Below are 18,493 nucleotides of genomic sequence, written 5' to 3' on the forward strand. Positions count from 1 at the left end.
TGAGCAGTATGGAGCAGGTTGTTTCGTACTAGGTTGCTTGTGTCGGTCGCCCACTATTGTTGCTGTTGCTGCTGGTTGCTGGTGCTGCTGATACTGCTACCATTATTGCTGATGTTGTTGTTATTGTCACACTATTACATTTTATAATACAGTATAATAGAATGTTGCTCTCTTTTAGGTGAGGTTGGTAGCCTGTTGCCTTCATACATACTTTGCATTGTAGCTGGCTGCGGAATCACGAATGACATCTGGGAATGTTTGTTTTCAAAATCTACCATCTCCATTCCTTAACTCATAAATACAAAATCTTATCTCGTCTTTTCAAAATAAATAATGCACTTTTGTCACAGAACTTCCTTGTGGGTGTTCCATGTCTCCAGTCCAGGAAATAAATTACTTTGAGGTTCATTCACTTCAAGCTTTCATTGTGTAAAAACAAAATCAAGCATTGTATAATTTTTTTCTATATGTTAACCACAAACACATTTATTTAGTGAAATTCGCTAACAATATTAAATTCTTCCAAATTTTAACAGATGTCACTTGCAATGTGAGTAAAAATGAGTGTCACATTTTCCAAATGGATTATATGTGACTTTCCATATATTTCATTCACCTTGTTGTTTATATGCAGCTGATGCATATTTGTCATTGAAAACTATCACACAGCACGTGGAGTTAGAAATTATTTTTGCTTGTATTTAATTATCATAACTAAAAATGTTCCAAATAAAATTTGTAGATTATAATCAGTTCAGCATTTTATACTCGGTATTTTTTTTCCTTCATAGGAAATGGGTAAAATCTGGTTTGATTTTAAATATGAAGCAGAATTTTACTCACTAGATAAGTTATAATTTAGGCATCCAAACCCAGATTTTGTTCAGATCTGTTCAGTAGTTAAGGTGATGTAATATATTGCTTTAATTTGGATTCTGTTAATCACAGAATCTATTTAAAAGAATTTCAGTGTTTGCTATTGGTCAATTAATTTCTATATATTCTTGTCAATGTCAGATATCAAGTGGTTCTAAGTGTTGATTATCAGAGTTGGTAGCTTATGGAAACAAATTTCTCCTGGTAGTACCGCAGCTTGAGATTCACTCTTGGTCTCCTTTATCACTTTGCATCCAAACGAGGCATCACTCTGTTTCTGTAAGAAACAGTTTTTGCCCCTGAATTCCCTTTAACCCAACAGCAGACTGCTGCAGCTGCTTTCACCCTCTTATCCTGCAATGCTTAGTTGAAAGGCCTCCCAAATTGTGCCTGTTTGCATGTGTTGTTATTTGATATAAGTTTATTCTGATGTGAAGTTTTTGACAGGTGAATCAAAATATACTTTTCAAAAAGGGGAAAACCGGTAAGTTGAACTTCTTCAAATTATGGTAAGAAACTGAAGAGCATGTGCACAAACTACAAAATAAACATATTTTTATGTGGTTTTGAGTCATTAGTTCATTGATAGCTCTCATTTCTTTCCTACCATAATTTGATAACAGTAAGTATGCAGATTTAAACAACAGAAATGCAAATATGAAGTACACTCTCTGCCCCTCTTCTGCAATGTTTCCACATTGATTTTCATAGCAATAATAGGAGCTACAAAAATATTAATTTGTTACCTAGATTGGAATTGGAACAAGAATCCTGATTAGACTAATGCATGCCTAAATAATGAAGATAAAGCAGAACTGTATCTGCTTATAAAAGCAAGTGCTGTCTGTGACAGTCAACAGAAAAAAGAGACAGTTTGTTTACATTGATGTTTCTCATTGAACAGACTGGTGTCCCTTCATTGACCTCTCATCTCATTGCTGAATTTTGTAGTGACTGCATTTGTGGCACAGCTTATGGTTGCACATCAGTTGCATAACACTGTGTTAAGAGTGACAGACAGACATCTAATATGGTACTGATAAATATGAAAATCTAAAATTCAGATAATGATTGTTGTAAATTAACTAGTAATTTGAAGATGTTTTGGATTTTGGTGCCATGTTGACTCATCAGCAGATGCCATTCTTTTGTAGAAACATACTCTCTTCATCTTCTGAAGATATTTCTCTGAATGTTTGGTATTTCAGGTGATGGAGACAGTATGTTTCTCCAAAATGCTGGCATCTACCTACAAGCCTGCTTAGCACCAAAACCCATATTGTCATTGTTGTCATCATCATCCTCACCATGATCACCTCAAATTTCACAACTAGTAATTTATTATTAATAGCTACTGTTTTGAAATTTTAGAAGTTAGGCTCGGCAGAGTTTGGGTAGGCCTTGCAGTAGATTCTTTGTACCCTGCCCCTCCCTCATGTCACTTGGCATCGCACCTCCTCCTGTCTGATGTTTTGTTTCCACTGCAGCTGCTGTATTCATATGCATCCCCTTGCCTTTCTTCAATCCCTCAAAGTTAGGTTACAATTTTTATTATCAATTTCTTGTGAATAATTTTACTGACTTTATTTACTATGATTTACTATATTGAGTGAAATTTTATCTTCATATATCATAGCAGGGTCATCAGGTATACTCTCTGCATCATGAGCAGTTACATAGTATTTCTGCCCATCTGTTCCTACTACCACCCTGTAACAGGAATGGATCTCCAGCATTCTTCAAACCCTTTAGTGGATATGAGTATTATGCTCGGGTATGATAACCTTCCAGACTTACCCAGCCCACCTCAGACGTGTGTAATGCCTTTGGTACATGCCCTAACACCTGAACTAACACAAAACTTGTCTCTCTCTGACACGCTGGGGCTGAAACACACAGTGGCTACGTTCCGGAAGGGAGTTCGTGTCGTGCAGATGGTGGGCAGAGCAAGTATGTACTTAGCCTGCTTGCTCAGGACATAAACATGCATATAGACACAAGCATACACACACACACACACACACACACACACACATACATTCTTACATTTGTTTATATACATTTAATAAAGTCTCATATTCCTTAGAACCTAGAAGGATGTATGAAGGTTGGAAGATAGATGGTGTGGGCATTTGCAAATTTACCAATTGAACATAAATATACTGCACTGATATGAGTTATTTAAGTATATTAGTAAGTTCTGTTAAGTTGTAATGTGGGTTGTCACATGTGGTAAGTTTACAGTTTAGTGTCTTGCTGAATTTATGTTAAACTTGTGTGTTTGTTAGTGACTAGTGGAAATGATTTTGGGGTAGGATTGCTTTTAAATTATTCTTACTTGAATTTTGGTAAATTACAATGAGCCCATCACATGTATTTCTGCACAACCTCATTACATATTCATGGTTAGGTTTGAACTTTGTTGGGTTTTAGTTCATTAACACAAGTACATGAGGAGAAGAGTGTATGAGTTCAGATCTTAAACCCATCTGGCTGTAAATATCAAAATACTTTTCCTTTGTTCACTAAACTAGAAAGGTTTCCAAATAATTTTGTTTTATTTTTTATAAATGACCAATATAGAATAAAGCTTCACTGTGAAGAATTCTTAGTACCTAATGTGGTTCTATAACTGCAACTGTTCATTATCATTGCTTTTGATAAAACCTCCTATTTTCATGTTTCAGAGGTACCAAATTAATTTTCTTGCTGAGACCAACTATGTGAAACCTCTCCTGACCTTATTTAGACTGTAATCCCACATTTTACTCTGTTATTTCAGAAAAATATTTAATTTTATATTATGTCATATGAAGCCAATATATCAAAATTACTCAGTACTCAATTATTATATGATCAGCTGGAGCATAAGGAATTTAGTCAACAGTCTAATTGTATGTAACTTTGAGACAGAAAAATGGCACAAATGCTTATGAGTAATAAAGAACAGTAACAACAGTTTACATAGGAGTGTAATTCCTTTCCATGTGATCAGGTTATCATTTAAATGCTCATTCAGAAATTATTATTCTTTAATGTTGGGATGAACCTTCTCCAGTGTACATGTGGGTAATGAACAGTGTCCAGTAGTTCATACCTCAGAAGCAACATTGCTTACTGCAACTGTACTTCAGACAGATGGGATTTTAACACAATATATGACTGCTATTACAGAAAATAATCACTTCAGTTTGTGTACAGGTTTGATATGCTTTATAACAAAATTCTACCTTTCTGTTGCTATTTGATTGTGGTTAAAATTAATACATGAGTAGGCCATATTCTTTGTTAAACCAAAAACTTCCCCTTACATAGGGATATATGTGTCCCTACAGAGGGCATGAAGGGAGATTAAAATACATCCAGTAAGCCCATTAGAATTTTCTCTGTTTGGAATTGTAAATATTAAAATTATTTTTCATATTTTGCTATAAATCATTTAAAACTTATTGTTGATAGTTATTATTTATTGCCTGATCCATTATTTAATACAGTTTTATTTGGTTAAGACGGAACAGGATGTGGCATTACTATTCAATAACTTTCCTAAATCATAGTGGTTTGGTATATTTGATTAAGATCCATTTTCCTCAATATAAATCTTCAGTTGCAAACGTTTGTCATGCTACAAAGGTGTCATGTTAATTTATATGAGAATCTTCTCACTTATTTGAAGTTAACAAATATGAAACTGATTCTGTTATACCACATTTCTAACTGCAGTCAAGGTCTTTAAGGTGTAGTAGTGTAAATGGTAATGTACACAAACAGAATTGTGGATGAATGTCTTATACACACACAAGCATACACACACATACATACATTATGCTCTGTGGGTAGCCCAGCAATTAGACACTAACACTTGATAAATGACAAGGCTAGCTTACATAATTTAACACAGTGTGTGAGTGTTGTAGTATTTTCATTGTTCTGTGTCCCCTTACCCCAGCAGTGATTGTTGTGATATGTGTCAGTAACACTGTTGACTGTGTCAGTTGTCGCCACTCTCACTACTTATTACTATTATTAATACAGTGGTGCATGAGGCATCGACCATCATTGGCCCCTCCTTGTATAGCTATTTTGACTACTAAATGGTGATGCTGGTTGTCATTAGTTAACCTGCCAGAATTGTTACTTATTTTCACCATTGGGAATTGTTTCTCAGATAAATGTTATGAATATTTAGGTGTTTTGATGATAATGATGTTAATAATTAACAAGCTATGTCACAGTGGCTGCGCTGTCTGGGGCGTGGGCCTTGATTGTTCAGACACTAGGAACGTGGGTTCAAATCTCACTCAGAGTATGGATGTTTGTCTGTGTCTTGCTGTCCTGTCTAGTTGTTGGCTAATGACAGGCTGGTTACTCATCCAAGGAGTTCTACCAAATGTCTAAATAGGTTAAAAAACCTCCCATATATGAGGAGGCCAAGGTCCTACAAGGACTGTAGAGCCATTAAAAATCTCTATAAAATTATTTTGTGGTCATAATTAATGTATTCCTAGGCTGGTAATTTTTCACATGATTAAAAAATGTTTGGACATACCAAATCAAGAATATATGTAGCAAATTTGGCAGTGACATCTGTGTATTGGAGTCTCATAATGTTAGTGGGAAAGTATATAGGTACAATGTGTTTTGTGGATTCTCTTATGATTTAATACAATAACTCCAAGAGTTGTCTTCTGTTAATAATTTGGAAAGTTCTTTAAAACTGAATTGGCTGTGTTTCTTGGAGCTAGAATGTAGTGTTGACAACTTGTCAATAGAAACTCTGCTTAGAAACTGTTTTATACTGCTGCTGTCTTGTTATTAAGAGGGAATTATTTTTTTCTCTTCTTTAGTTTATTAAGAAATCAGTTATCTTTTCCTCATTATTTTTCTCTCTTTTCTCCTCACTATCTCTCCTGTTCTCCCATTGGCTGATAGCTGACGAGGACTACCTGTACACAAGTAAGTTAGGCCAATCAGCCAACTTGCTTGCTCACTGAGGATTTGAATTTCACTATTTCTCTGCGTGCACACAACTTTTCCCAGTCTTGTGCTGATCTTATTTTACTTTCTTTACTTCCTTATGTCTGTCTCTAACTTATTCTATCCATCTCTTTCATGAGGACATGCATTCTCATATCTATCTCTGTTCTATGTTACATATGGACCTTATATTTCGTTGAGAGCCACATGATATAAAATTGCAAAATGACACTTGTTCAAAAGAAATTAAACTTTATTTCTTAGATTATTCACTTACATACGCTAGTGATAAACTCAATATTCAGTATCATCGTACCTATTCTAAAAGTCTCACCTTATTTGAACTAGCCTGTTCTGAAACTGTATATGATTAAGAGTCTACAGTGTAACTCACTTTTCTTTACAGTCCAGTTTAATATTATTCTACCATCTTTCCCTCTCTCCAAAGTCTTGCTTTTCCTTTTGGTTTTCTGGCTTACTTTTTTACATTAATTCTCACAATAAATTAGAAATTAGTATGCTAAAGTAAAATGGTGACAATGCGTATACATTTTCAAATGGAAATATTTAATAAATAAATAAATAAATTTATATTCAGTTATATCTGTGGTCGATAAATGGGACTTGAGAAATGATTAGAAATGTTACTTGAAACTTTTGAAACATGATTGTAGTATCCAAATTAAAATTGTTTAGTACAAAAGTATAAAGCCTATTTGTACTGAAGTAATTCTGAGAAGCAAAGCCCTTCTTCAGAAGCTAACAGTCACTCAGCTGGACAGGAAATTCTCCACCTTTTATTGGACATATATTAAAATATAATCTAACTCAATAAATCAATGCTGTGTGTTATAGGTGTCATTACAGTTTCAGAAACATGTTATATCAGTGGTTCTTGTCCATATTAGGTCACATTGCAACATGACAGTATCTGTTACTACTCTCTTGTACCTTTTTCTAAAAGTATTTTTCTAATTTATCCTCACCTTCTTTAATCCTTTAATTCTATTGATTTAAATTAGATTTTTATTTATTCTTCAGTTGTTTTTATTAATGTCTTGGTACCACCATTGAATGGGACATGTGATCTACTACTAACCCAATTCTTCTTCTTCTTCCTTTGCCTTTAATTGCAGAGCTGAGTAGTGTTTGTGGCATGCTCGTAACCTCTCTATTTCCTGTATGCTCTAGATTGTACCGTCTTCATTCTGGACAAAGTTAGAGCCCTGTTGCCTACTTGAATTCTATCAATGCTATGTGAACTTTAGTAATGACAGCATTATTCAATAAAACATTGGTATCTACCTGCATGTCCACACGATGTTATAACCCATATGACTGACACAGACATCTTCACTGCTGTGAGAACCTCAGAACTCTGTTATAATTGATTTCATACTATACATTGCACTTCAAACAATCTCTCATGCCTTTTACAATTACCATGTAATGCATTCCACATGACATATATAATAGAACAATGAACTACAAGTTTAATTTGTTTTTGATTCTGTGCATAGTTCTGTTGAACTAATTGATAGCTATTAGCATGTTTTACGCTCAACTGAATTAATTTTGTTTTTTGAACTGCTTTTACATTATTGCTAGAACAACAATGTATGCACTGTTAGGAGTATCAGTGTACCTCTTAGTGAAATTGTGAGATATTCAGGAATTGAGATGGAGGTTCTGTTGTTAAATGCAAGTAGAATTCTAGGAGGCATATTGGGTTTTTAATATTGTCCAGGAGAGGGACATGATAAAATACACTTGTCAGAGCATGCTTCTGGAAAATGCTTAGAAATTGTAGCAGTCTACAGATTGTTCAGAATTGGTAATACTGACTGTATTATATTTTATTATGTTGAAAGAAGTATTTTGTGATAGGCTTATCTGAAGACAGACAGTGATGCAACTGTGACAAGTGTTTGCAGCTTGAGGCATGATTACACATGTGTGTTGTAGAGTGTGACTAGTTGTCTTTTGCAGGCCCTCTTATGTACCACATTGTGTCTTGTTCGTAATTCAGAGTTGTGTTGCAGAAGATGGTGGTAATTGTTATTTGATCTAAATTGCATATACCTGCACCTGGTTGGAATCATCGTTAATATGTATGTAATTGTAACTAGTTAGATGTAGTATAGTCTATTAACCTAGCATATCCTGCAGAACTGTATTAGCTTGCTTGTGGGATTTCTCATATGATTGGTATATTCCTAAGTCCTGCAAATGTCTCAGAAAGCATGCATGCTTCATAACAAAGAACATTTTGCAGAAATTGGAAATGTGGTTGACACCAAAGATGTGAGAATTCTTCAACTAGTCATGAATATTTCTGTAGGATGTGGTTGTATATATTAATAAGATGGACCTTTTTTTTTAGGTTGTTTTGGAGCTTGTGGTTGGTAAGGAGTTGCAAATCTGACATTACTAATTTTCAGTAGATTTCTGATTTATTATTCAAGTTACATGTTACCTCACATTCATCCACACAAAGCTTAACATTCTGTAACATGTCCACTGATTTTAATTGCAATGTGAAAATAATAATTTTGTGTGGAAGTATAGGTTTTCTATTTTGTGTCGTTGAATGTGAAAATGTAACTGTTATAATTTCTCACTCATGAAGGAAAGACACATTTAATGAAAGATGATGTATATGGTAGGTTTTGCATGAGATACTTTTTACACAAGGAATTCTTCACTTAGCTGTCAGCATCATGTGCCTGTGATGGTTTCCATAAAACAATTGTGAATCTAAGATTGAATGTGTGTCCTTTTCTAATTACATGATTTGCTGAATTTCTCATCCTGTTTTATTTTATCCTCTTTTATTTAAAGACAGTATATAATGTATTTCTTTTGCATTAAAGCTGTAGGATTGGGCAGTTTCATGTAACATAAGATTGATCTTTCTATATATATTAGTTTTAGAGATGGCATTAAATGCTTTTGATTATAATTGTTAATTAAATATATGTTTTTGCTTTTACTAGATTATTGTGATAAAAGCTTTTAATTTAATTATATCCTTCAAGAGTTCCTGTAAAATTATTTTTTCTGTTCTTTTGTCTATCACTCTTCTTAGAACTGTTGAAGTTTCTGTCATTTTATATCAAACGTCTGTCACAGAACTGAGGCCTTCAGCTAAGTGTTGGATTGTCCTTAAAAATAAATGAATGGCAACTATCTAGATGAAATAAGGGAACTTTTAATTTGTGTAAAGTTCAATTTTATAACATGGGAGTTGCCTCCATGCTTTGTGTGTTACATGAAAGAGTCTGGTTGACGTGTTTTGAGGGTGGTTTTGTTCTTACAGATGACCACCACCCTCCCCCTACGTTTACGCCACCAGAACTACCCAAGAAGGTGCACTTACGAGGTATTTCCTAAATGACAGAGACTTAAAGGGAAAAATAAAAAGCAATTTTGAAAGCAATGAAGAAAGTTTTAAGCCTGATTTAATATCAGATACAAATTTATTTATTTGTTTGTTTCTGCAATCTCTCAAACACACTGAACACACATGTGTGGACCAGACCAACAGAGCAGTTCAGACTGATGGGCTGTGAGGTTGTCTTTGTCTGTCTGTATAGCTATTTTTCTGTATATCTGACTTTCTGATTCTTGGCTGCCCTGAACAGGTTTATTTTTACCTTGGTACTGATATGTGTCTTTCAGGTTAATAGATGAATATATATAGAAATCTACATTTTTTCTCTAGATCATTATTATGGTGTATTTCAATACATAAAATCTGTTTTTCCTGATAATATTGCTAACCCCTTGCTGTTAGAACATCAGGAAACTATCTTTGTCAGTTACTTGCTATATTTACATTATTTATCAAAACCCCTTTAGAGAAATACATAATATTTAAATAATGTGTAAACAAGGGAACTTATTCAACATGTGTTTATTTAATAGTTTATTGATGTTGGTTATACTTTGTTATTTGTATATTTATCACAATCAAATTTAACGAAAACAGGCATTATATGAGCATGGCAGAACACTCATATGAACATTATCTATTTCAGCAAAAGTAAATAGTATTTTTATTTCGAGAATTAAAGTTTTGCACACATTCTAGGCCTATAATTTAATATCATGTGTGCCTTTAAAATAATTTTTAAATGACTTCTCTGAAATGGCTACTGAAAAAGTTACTTTTATGTGATTACAATATTATCAATGAAACATAGTGATAAAGCAGATTTAAAATAAAAAAAATATGTTAAAAACGTTATTTATATATGTATTGACAAATCAGATACATTAGAGAAGGAAGTCTGAATTTCATACTTGTTCCCATCTTGATTATTTGGGTATTTGTTCAATAAGTAGTGCTTTCTGGCCCATATTTTTAATTTCTCCGTTACGTCCATGTTCCACATAATCTTGCACAGGAGATAATTTTGTTCTCAAGCACAAACATATCTTATTATTATCTTAATATAAAATACATTTTAATTCCTCTGTATTGTAAGCCTGGAATTTGAACCTGAAACACAAGCCAACAAATTTTGACATGAAATGTAAATATGGCCATTCTTCATCATAATATAAGATTTATTTTGAAAAATAAAAAATGCTGTCAGCAGTGGGCCTGATGAACTCCTGGTGTCTATAACTCTCATAACACTGAAGGAAATATTGAGGATGTCAGCCGGCAGTAGCATACAATATGTTATTTAGAGTATTTAATGCCTAATGATATTTTTCCTATAAGTTCATTCTGATAGTGTGATGTTCTATAAGATAAACAGGTTCAGATTTCTTAAGTAGACAACAAAAATTGTAAGAAAATATGGCTTGCATGGGAAAAATTTAAATATTAAACAATATATTTAAATGTAATGCTGGATAAGAGGCAAAATACAGTGTGGGTAGAAGGAATAAAAAAAAAGAGTTAAATTCATATATATTTCCTGAAATATAGCCCCTGATGAGGGTGAAGCTAATGGAAGGTATGATTTAAGCAAGGATTTAGAGACATGTCATGGTGTTTGAAGAAATGCCAGTTCCTCTGTTCCCGTGTATATGTCAGATACTCTTGATGTGATAAATACTCGAATTTTAATCTTCTCCTGTTTTTGTGAGATACATATTATTTTTAATATAAAACATGCATACAAACGGTATGCAAGGTTTTAAGATTATTGTTTTTAAGTTATCAGTTTCTGAGACAGACCATAATTGTCATATTTTACTGTAACAATTTTTCAACTTCCACTTTTAATTAAGGAAAATGTATGACAAAATTAAAATTTCTACTTGTTGAATATGTTAGGGGATGTGGGAGGAGTGTTGGAAGCCCTGGTCTACAGTCTGGGCTCCTCTGTTTGTGCTGTACTGAACTTCCTCTGAATGCTGCTAATGCTGCTGCTTCTTGATACCCCTTGTTTTATACCCTCTCTTCGTCTTTCCTCCACAGCTTGCTAGCTGCTATCATAACTTTCACACCAAACACTGCATAGGGACAATTCCCACACATAAAACTTTCTAATGTGCATGTCATTGTTGATCTTCTGAGTAATAATGCTGAGTGGACTAATAAGGAAATGCCTACATGTCAGAGGAAGATACTTTTGAAGAGCATTATTTTCAATTTTGCTTATCTGTTTGGAATTGAAATTCATTCATTACAGTTATAGAACATTTTTGTTGCAACACACACAAAATTAACTCACTGGTTCCAAGGTAAAGCAGTACAAATCCAAAAATTACAACCAAAGTTTGATTGATTCTCTACAGTATGTGTTTTCAGTTTTTAAAACAGATTAGTAAACCTGATTTGTAAAGATCTGGAAATTGTTTATTTTTTAAACTTTTAGGAATTGTAGTATATAGCCCTTTACTCTAACACTGGTAAATTATGTTTGTATTTTATTAAATATTTATCAAATCAAAATAATATTAATATTTTGTTAAAAAAAATTATTTCCTCAGTGAGCATGATAAAGTTTTACTATATGGAGACTGTTCCTTCAACTGAATGAAAAGTGATTTCCTTAGAGAGGTGTATAAAACCAATTGTTTTGTAAACAAATGGATTTAGACCTCTGATTGAAACCTCTTTTGTGAAGATGAAAGCCACATTGTTTCCTCTGGTAGGCTGCTTCTTAATATTCAAGCCTTGTTTTGTCTTCATTGTCCAGCACAGCTTTAAAATTCTTTTCCAGTTCACACTCTTCCACACACTTCAAAAATAAACAGAATTTTATGAATCTCGTATTATCATCATCATTGCTTGGTACGAAGTTAATGCTGTTTTACCTGAATATTGTTTGTTACTTATTCCCTTTATTAGCTAGTTTTGCAGTTTGTTGGTAGCTTTGGTTCATGTTAGAGAATTGTTACAAAACTAATATTGTTTGTATGTATAGATTGAAGCAATTTATTTCTTTATATATAGTGTTATGTTCTGTTTGATCTGTTACTTATGTTTGTTGTATTGATTGAATGGTATGGTATGTGGGTGTGCATGTAGGACTTGTGTTTTGTTGTAAATTGGACCAAAATTGCTACAAACATCTGTTGCATATCAGATAACATTATTCAGGTAAGAAGGTTGAGATTTTAAAAACAAATTTATTAATCTGGGATAGTTCTTAAGCTGGAGAAGAATGCTATAATATATATTCTTGTACCAAAGAAACTGTTTTTCATATCTTGATGGTTAGTGGATTTTTACCTATGGATTTTGGGATACCGTATTAAAGAAGAAGTTTTATATGACATTTATATGTACAAAATGTTCTTTACCAAATACTGACATACCATATGCACATGATGGCTTAGCCTGACTGACATTTGTTAGTCAGCCAAGTCTGTCTGTCTGTCTGTCTGTCTGTGAGGTTGAAGCCTCTGTCTTTGTTTAATTATGACCTCTTAACTACAACTGGAAAGTAACATTTCTTATTCACGTTTCAACCAATTCCTTAGAAAGCTGGTGTTGGAAAACAAATTTTTAAAAGTTTGAGCTAAGTAATAATATTTGTGTATGCAATTTCCATTTTCATTTTTGTGCACGAAATGAATGCATATAGGGGAGGTCATGTCTGTCCATCTGTTCACACATTTAATTTTCAGAACTACTCAATGGATTTTGATAATGATGGTGTGAAGATGACTGTTTTCTGTTTACATCATGTAGTCTGGTGGGAGTTTACCAGTGTTTCAGAGCCCAATGATGGAGGCAGCAATTACCCCTGAAACGTTTGTGAACTTCTACCAGACTACATGACACAACAACCCAGAAGACAGCTAACTTTATACTTGCTGCTGTGACAAACTCAAATCCTACATGTTGGCCTTGTGTTCTACACTAAAATGTGTGGAACAAATTTGATTTATGATTTTTTTTTTTGGAATTGCAATTACAGCATTACATAAGTATATGAGATATGTATAGATGTTTGTAGCAGCTACCTGTACTAGCAGAAATAAGTTCAAGTGGCTTTCACAGCCTTGGGTTGTAGGGGAGCATATCCTGAGAGTGGTGGTGGTAACTGCTGCCCACAGATGGTAAGTCATGCTGTGGAGAGATAAATGTTTGTTAAGAATATTATATTATCTTTAAATTTAAGGTCTGAGTTATTTAAATCAGCATTTGCAATCAAGGTATCTTGTGGGATATTGCACATTATAGTCTTGTAGAAATTAACAGATGTTTCAGAGGCAATCATTGCCCTGATGATGGAGGCAGTAAGCTCCTCTGAAATGTCAGTCATTGTGTATAAGACTACATGCTGCAGTATTCCAGAAGTCACTCACCTTCATACTCATTGCCATGAGAATTTGAAAAGTAACATTTTTAATATTTTTGCTTGTGTATAAGAGAGATCCCCAACCTAAGTTTACATAGCCACTTTGAAATAAAGAGTTCATTGTTAGGTTAGGTTTGATCTTCTTTACTTTTTCTTCTTATACTGGATAAAATAGTCTGTGATTTTCTCTTGAAATGAAGAACTGTGTATGTCATGTAGTTTGAACCTGAAACCTAGCAAGTTTAAATGGATAATGGAGAATGTGATTTGTGCAGGAAATTGTTTCTTGACTCTATTTTAATGGAACTTTCTCCTGATCATCCTTACAAATGCCAGAATGAGTTTTAAAAATAGGCTTTAATCTTTTTATTCTACATTTGTTTTAAAGAACCGTTCATAATCATTCTACCATGTCTGGTAGTTGCATTTAATAAATTAACAGGGAACAAAAAAAATACCCTGAAATTCAAATGAAGAGTGGGTATGTTTCAAAATGTTTTCATGTGTGCGTAAAATTGTTATTGTGTATATTTAGAAAGTCCATACTTATTCTTTCATGGTTATTTTTTGTGGCAGATTTGTGATTTTTCCTTCTAATGCTTGTCTTGCAGTGATTATAAATGCTAATTCATAAGAAATAGAGCAATAGATTGTGTCTAAAAGCCCAGTGGCTCTAAGGTTGGGGATCCAAAATTAGAGTAATTGTTATCCCCATTGTTAATTATGGTTTTCTGAATTGTGATGCCATTTATTCTTGCTGGGGATTACCAGTGTTTTGGAGGAACTTTTCACCTCACATTTTCAAGGGAAAGACAGGCTGTGTGCTCCTTCAAAATATTGGTAACCACCTACATGGCAATTGATATTTTTACTGCCATAAGAATCTCAAATATCATTTTTGTCCAAATTATTCCTGCCAGTACATTATGTGGGCATGTCATCACCCACACTCTTCCTTTATAGTGGGCTAGATTCTAGTAAATCTTTTTGTCTGTTCTTAGAAATAATGTGGCTTTACCAACAGTTCTTACTGGTATTAGTGAATCCTTGTTGTTTATAGAGGATAGTAATTTTGCCACCTACTATGGAGCCTCTTGGTTGTATTAGGCAGTGAATTATTTTCAAAGATGTTTTACATACCTGTAAGAATGAGGGGCTACTTAGTATGTGGTAACTGATGTTAGTTTATTCCCTCTAAAAAGAAAAAGGAAGTTCAAAGCACGCATTATGAATAAGATTATAACACTTGATCAGCTGTTGCTATTGTTCACAGTAGTCTCTTGACATTGGGAAGCCCACGTGGGTGCGATGCTAACAGAGTTTTATTAATACATTATACTAATACTGTGTACTGTGTTGCCTATGTTCACAGATGAGGCAGGTCATGGGAAAGGGGATCCATGTAAGTATGTCTCTTGTTAAGTTGTTGCTCTGAACCTTTACATAAATGAAATTGTTTCCCATTATACATGGTTAGGGTGATGACCATTCGCCATGTCACTTAAATTCTTAGTATTCTGATGCTATCATATTAAATTACACTGTTATATAAAATGTTAGGTAAGAACACAGATTGGGTGGTCAGGAGAATATTTGGTCTTAAGAGGGAAGAAATAACAGGTAACAGGGAGCTACAGAATGGCATAGTTTGTACTCTTTCACTGAATATTATTAGGGTAATTTAATCAAGGAATATGTTATGGGTAGGGCTGTAGTACATATGTGAGCAATTATAAATGTATGTGGAATTTTGGTAAAAGAAATCTGAAGGTGAGATACCTAGGCATGGGTGGAAATATGAGAACAGCTCTTTGTAGTGGTGTATTTTGTTATTTACAGCACTTCAAAATCACAGGAGTACACCAACAACAATGGTGAACTTCATGAGTGGTAGCAAGCAGGTGAACAAGGTGAAGCCAACAGTGAATCGCTCAACACCTGACAACATGGCTGTCTCCCCTAACCAACAGTCAGGAGGTGGAGGGTACAACAGGTAGGCAACAAATAAAAAACTATCTATTGTTTCTCCTTTCTCTGCATCTGTGCATTGGTGTATGTATGAGTGTGTGGTGTTCATTGTCATGACTTCTGCCTAGATTATTGCAGATCATTCAGTAATCTACAGCATAATACAAGTTATAACATTGACTACTTTATAAATTTGTAATTTTTAAATATGAAGATTTTTAACTTGTTCAACTCCTTTAACAAATTCAGGTTGCAGAGATTTACATGGCCTTAAAATATTTTAATGAGCTTTGATCAGTGTATGTGATCATACATATAGGTGCTTGTATTTCATTTAGTCATCTGTAGATGGCTCCTAACTACATATTTATGAACAGCAGAGACACATGACTTTGAAATCTACTGACTCATGGATGCTGTTAAACCATTTGATTGTATAAACTGTATGATGAAAAGGAAGCAGGTAACATTTCTTTGTATGCAGAGGGAATTTAAATTGAGCATGATTTGGTTAATGTGTTTAACTATATTTTGGGTATTAAGTTTTGGGATTACCTTAATAGAATATAATAGAAAACATTGGTTTAATGGGATAGAATTAAAGACTTGTTAGTACAAAATATAAAACTCATAGACATACAGTTAAAAATTGCTTTAGTAGTGTTTTCCAAACGTTTTGTCTGTGGAAGCTTTTCCAGTGTCAAGAAATAATGAAATCCAAAACTAGAAACTGCAGGTATACAAAAGGATAACAAGAAAACTGGTTGAGTGATTTATAGAACATAAAAGAGAAATAACAACATAAAATAATGTAACATATCAGTTACTTGTTCTCTTACCTTACTGTGCCTTTTCCAAGTGTCCAGAATAAGGCTTACTGTAAGCCAAAATTTTTGTACCTTATATTATGACAAAGTGTTATGAAAATAAAATTTTACATAGGCTTGTTGTGCTGAAGGCATTGTAATGTTTAACAATGGTTCTTTTGAAAAAAACTGTCTAGAAATAAATAATTAAAAATTATCTGAATTACCAAGTGGGAAGATAATATTAAAATGGATCTCAGAGACATAGGGTGGGAGGGTGTAGATTGGTATCATGTGGTGGCCCTTGTGACCTTGTGTAACGATTTTTTTGGAACAAGAAAATGGCAGACTGTTCTTCCAAGATGTTGGTATTTACCTACAAGTTTACATGGAATAATACAACACAGAAAACCTATATTGATATTTTTACTACTTCAAGAATTACAGATTTCATTACTGTATTCACAAGAACTTGTCACTATTCCCTATACTGAGCCACATTAATTCACTCTCACCCTTTCTTCCTGTTTCCTTACAACCAATTCTTTTTTTATCATAAATTAATTCAGAGAAAACTAAATTCACTAATACAATTTTAATGTTTTTCTATAAATTAAGGTTTTGTATTGGGACTGTGAAGTACACTTTACATGATATGGAAATAATCCCAATCCACCCATCTTTATGCAGGTTTTGACTTTATATTTTAGGTAGCTGCACTTTTCATTACACATTATGTTCTTACTTTTCCTTTTAATTATATTATGGAAGTATAGATATAATCATATTGCATATTGCTTGGTATAGCTTTTACAAGGAGTTCTTAACCAAATACTTATAAATCCAATGGAGTCTGAGAACTCTGAAATAAGTTTGTTAATAAGTTGCTGGTTGATATGTCTGATGTACTAGTCTTTTTCCATCTTGGCATACATCTTCTATATAATAAGCAGTAATATCTTAATTTAAATAATATATAAACAAGAATATTTCATTTAAAGCTAATTATGTCACATAGATGGACTGCACTAATGCTTCCTCCACTTGTGTTTTTTATTCATTCAGTGCATGCAAGTACACAGCGATAAAGACATTGCTGTTGAAAACATGTCATGGCTTCTTGAGGTCATTTTATTAACTTGTAATGTTGCATAACCAAAGGTCAGTCTCTATGTGTCTGACTAAAGACTAGACAACTGGGGTTTGATCCCTGGCAGGGACAAAGGATTTTTCTCTAGTCTCTACATCCAAACTGGCTCTGGGGCCCACTCAGCCTCTGATCCAGTGGGTTTGGGTGGGTCCTTTCCGTGGGGTAAAATGTGGCTGTGGTGTGATGCTGGCCACTCACCCCCATCTAGTGCCAAGGTCAAGAATGAGTAGGAGCTATGCATAATCTCCCCCAAAGTGCCTCCATGGTGTGTAGTGGGACAGATTTACTGTATAATGTGGAATAAATCTGCCACATAGTTCAGTAAAGTGGCATGCACATACTGAATTTTGTAGCAACAAATGCATTTAAATGTACATTTGCAACAAGAGTACAATGCAGTGCAAAAATGTATTTTTACTAAATAAAGGAAATCATGTCAAACAATGCTATATACAGTAAAATTTATAAATATGAAGGCAGTATTTTATTAAAAACTTATTTATAGTTTGTTTTATAATGCTGGGGATAAAAATTATATCCTTTCTTATATGATTTTGGCTCAACAATTGAGTAGATATGAGTGAAAGTTGTTGTTGTAGAACAATTAAGTCCAAAATTTTGAATGTGAAAAAACTGTGACTCTTCACTCTTCTTTCTCCTCGTAGTTTACATACCTTCTTCAGGGCAGCAGAATCCACTTAATTTATTTCCTACATCAAAACTAGATACCAGTGGGCAAATTGGTGTAGTATTAAGACTTTAAACTCATATTTAATAGGCATCGATTTAGATCTCTCTGACTGAGATTTATTGTGGTTTTCCTCAGTTTCTCTAGGCCATGCTAACTTCAAGTAGGATGTAATTGCTTCCTTCTAAGTCTTTGTATGTTCACTCTTCTTCTCTGTTTCACACTGATTAACTTTTGCAGTTGAAACAGTATCAGA

General features: G+C 33.6%; 1 protein-coding gene and 1 long non-coding RNA gene across 10 annotated transcripts in view; one reads left to right on the plus strand and one right to left on the minus strand.

Annotated features, from left to right (window-relative positions):
* slo (calcium-activated potassium channel slo) overlaps positions 1–18,493 on the plus strand; it is a 186,836-nt gene that overhangs the window by 143,025 nt on the left and 25,318 nt on the right. For 6 of the 9 annotated variants that reach the window (XM_022065186.2, XM_087361028.1, XM_022065199.2 and 3 more), the window contains 5 exons: positions 2,776–2,826; positions 5,809–5,832; positions 9,173–9,235; positions 14,998–15,027; positions 15,465–15,618. In XM_022065186.2, coding sequence (XP_021920878.1) covers positions 2,776–2,826; positions 5,809–5,832; positions 9,173–9,235; positions 14,998–15,027; positions 15,465–15,618 — 322 coding nt within the window. The remainder of the gene's footprint in view (positions 1–2,775; positions 2,827–5,808; positions 5,833–9,172; positions 9,236–14,997; positions 15,028–15,464; positions 15,619–18,493) is intronic. The other 3 variants (XM_022065221.2, XM_087361030.1, XM_087361033.1) reach the window with 2 other exon arrangements.
* LOC110830371 (uncharacterized) lies at positions 10,198–13,736 on the minus strand. Its single transcript, XR_002543234.2, has 3 exons — positions 13,633–13,736; positions 13,288–13,393; positions 10,198–10,357 (listed from the first exon to the last, which is right to left on the minus strand). It is a non-coding gene; the product is annotated as an uncharacterized LOC110830371 (long non-coding RNA).

This window comes from Zootermopsis nevadensis, unplaced genomic scaffold (genome assembly GCF_977971745.1).
Source record: "Zootermopsis nevadensis isolate Lab colony 2312 unplaced genomic scaffold, Znev_1.0 Znev_ptg000050l, whole genome shotgun sequence".
Classification (NCBI taxonomy): domain Eukaryota; kingdom Metazoa; phylum Arthropoda; class Insecta; order Blattodea; family Termopsidae; genus Zootermopsis; species Zootermopsis nevadensis.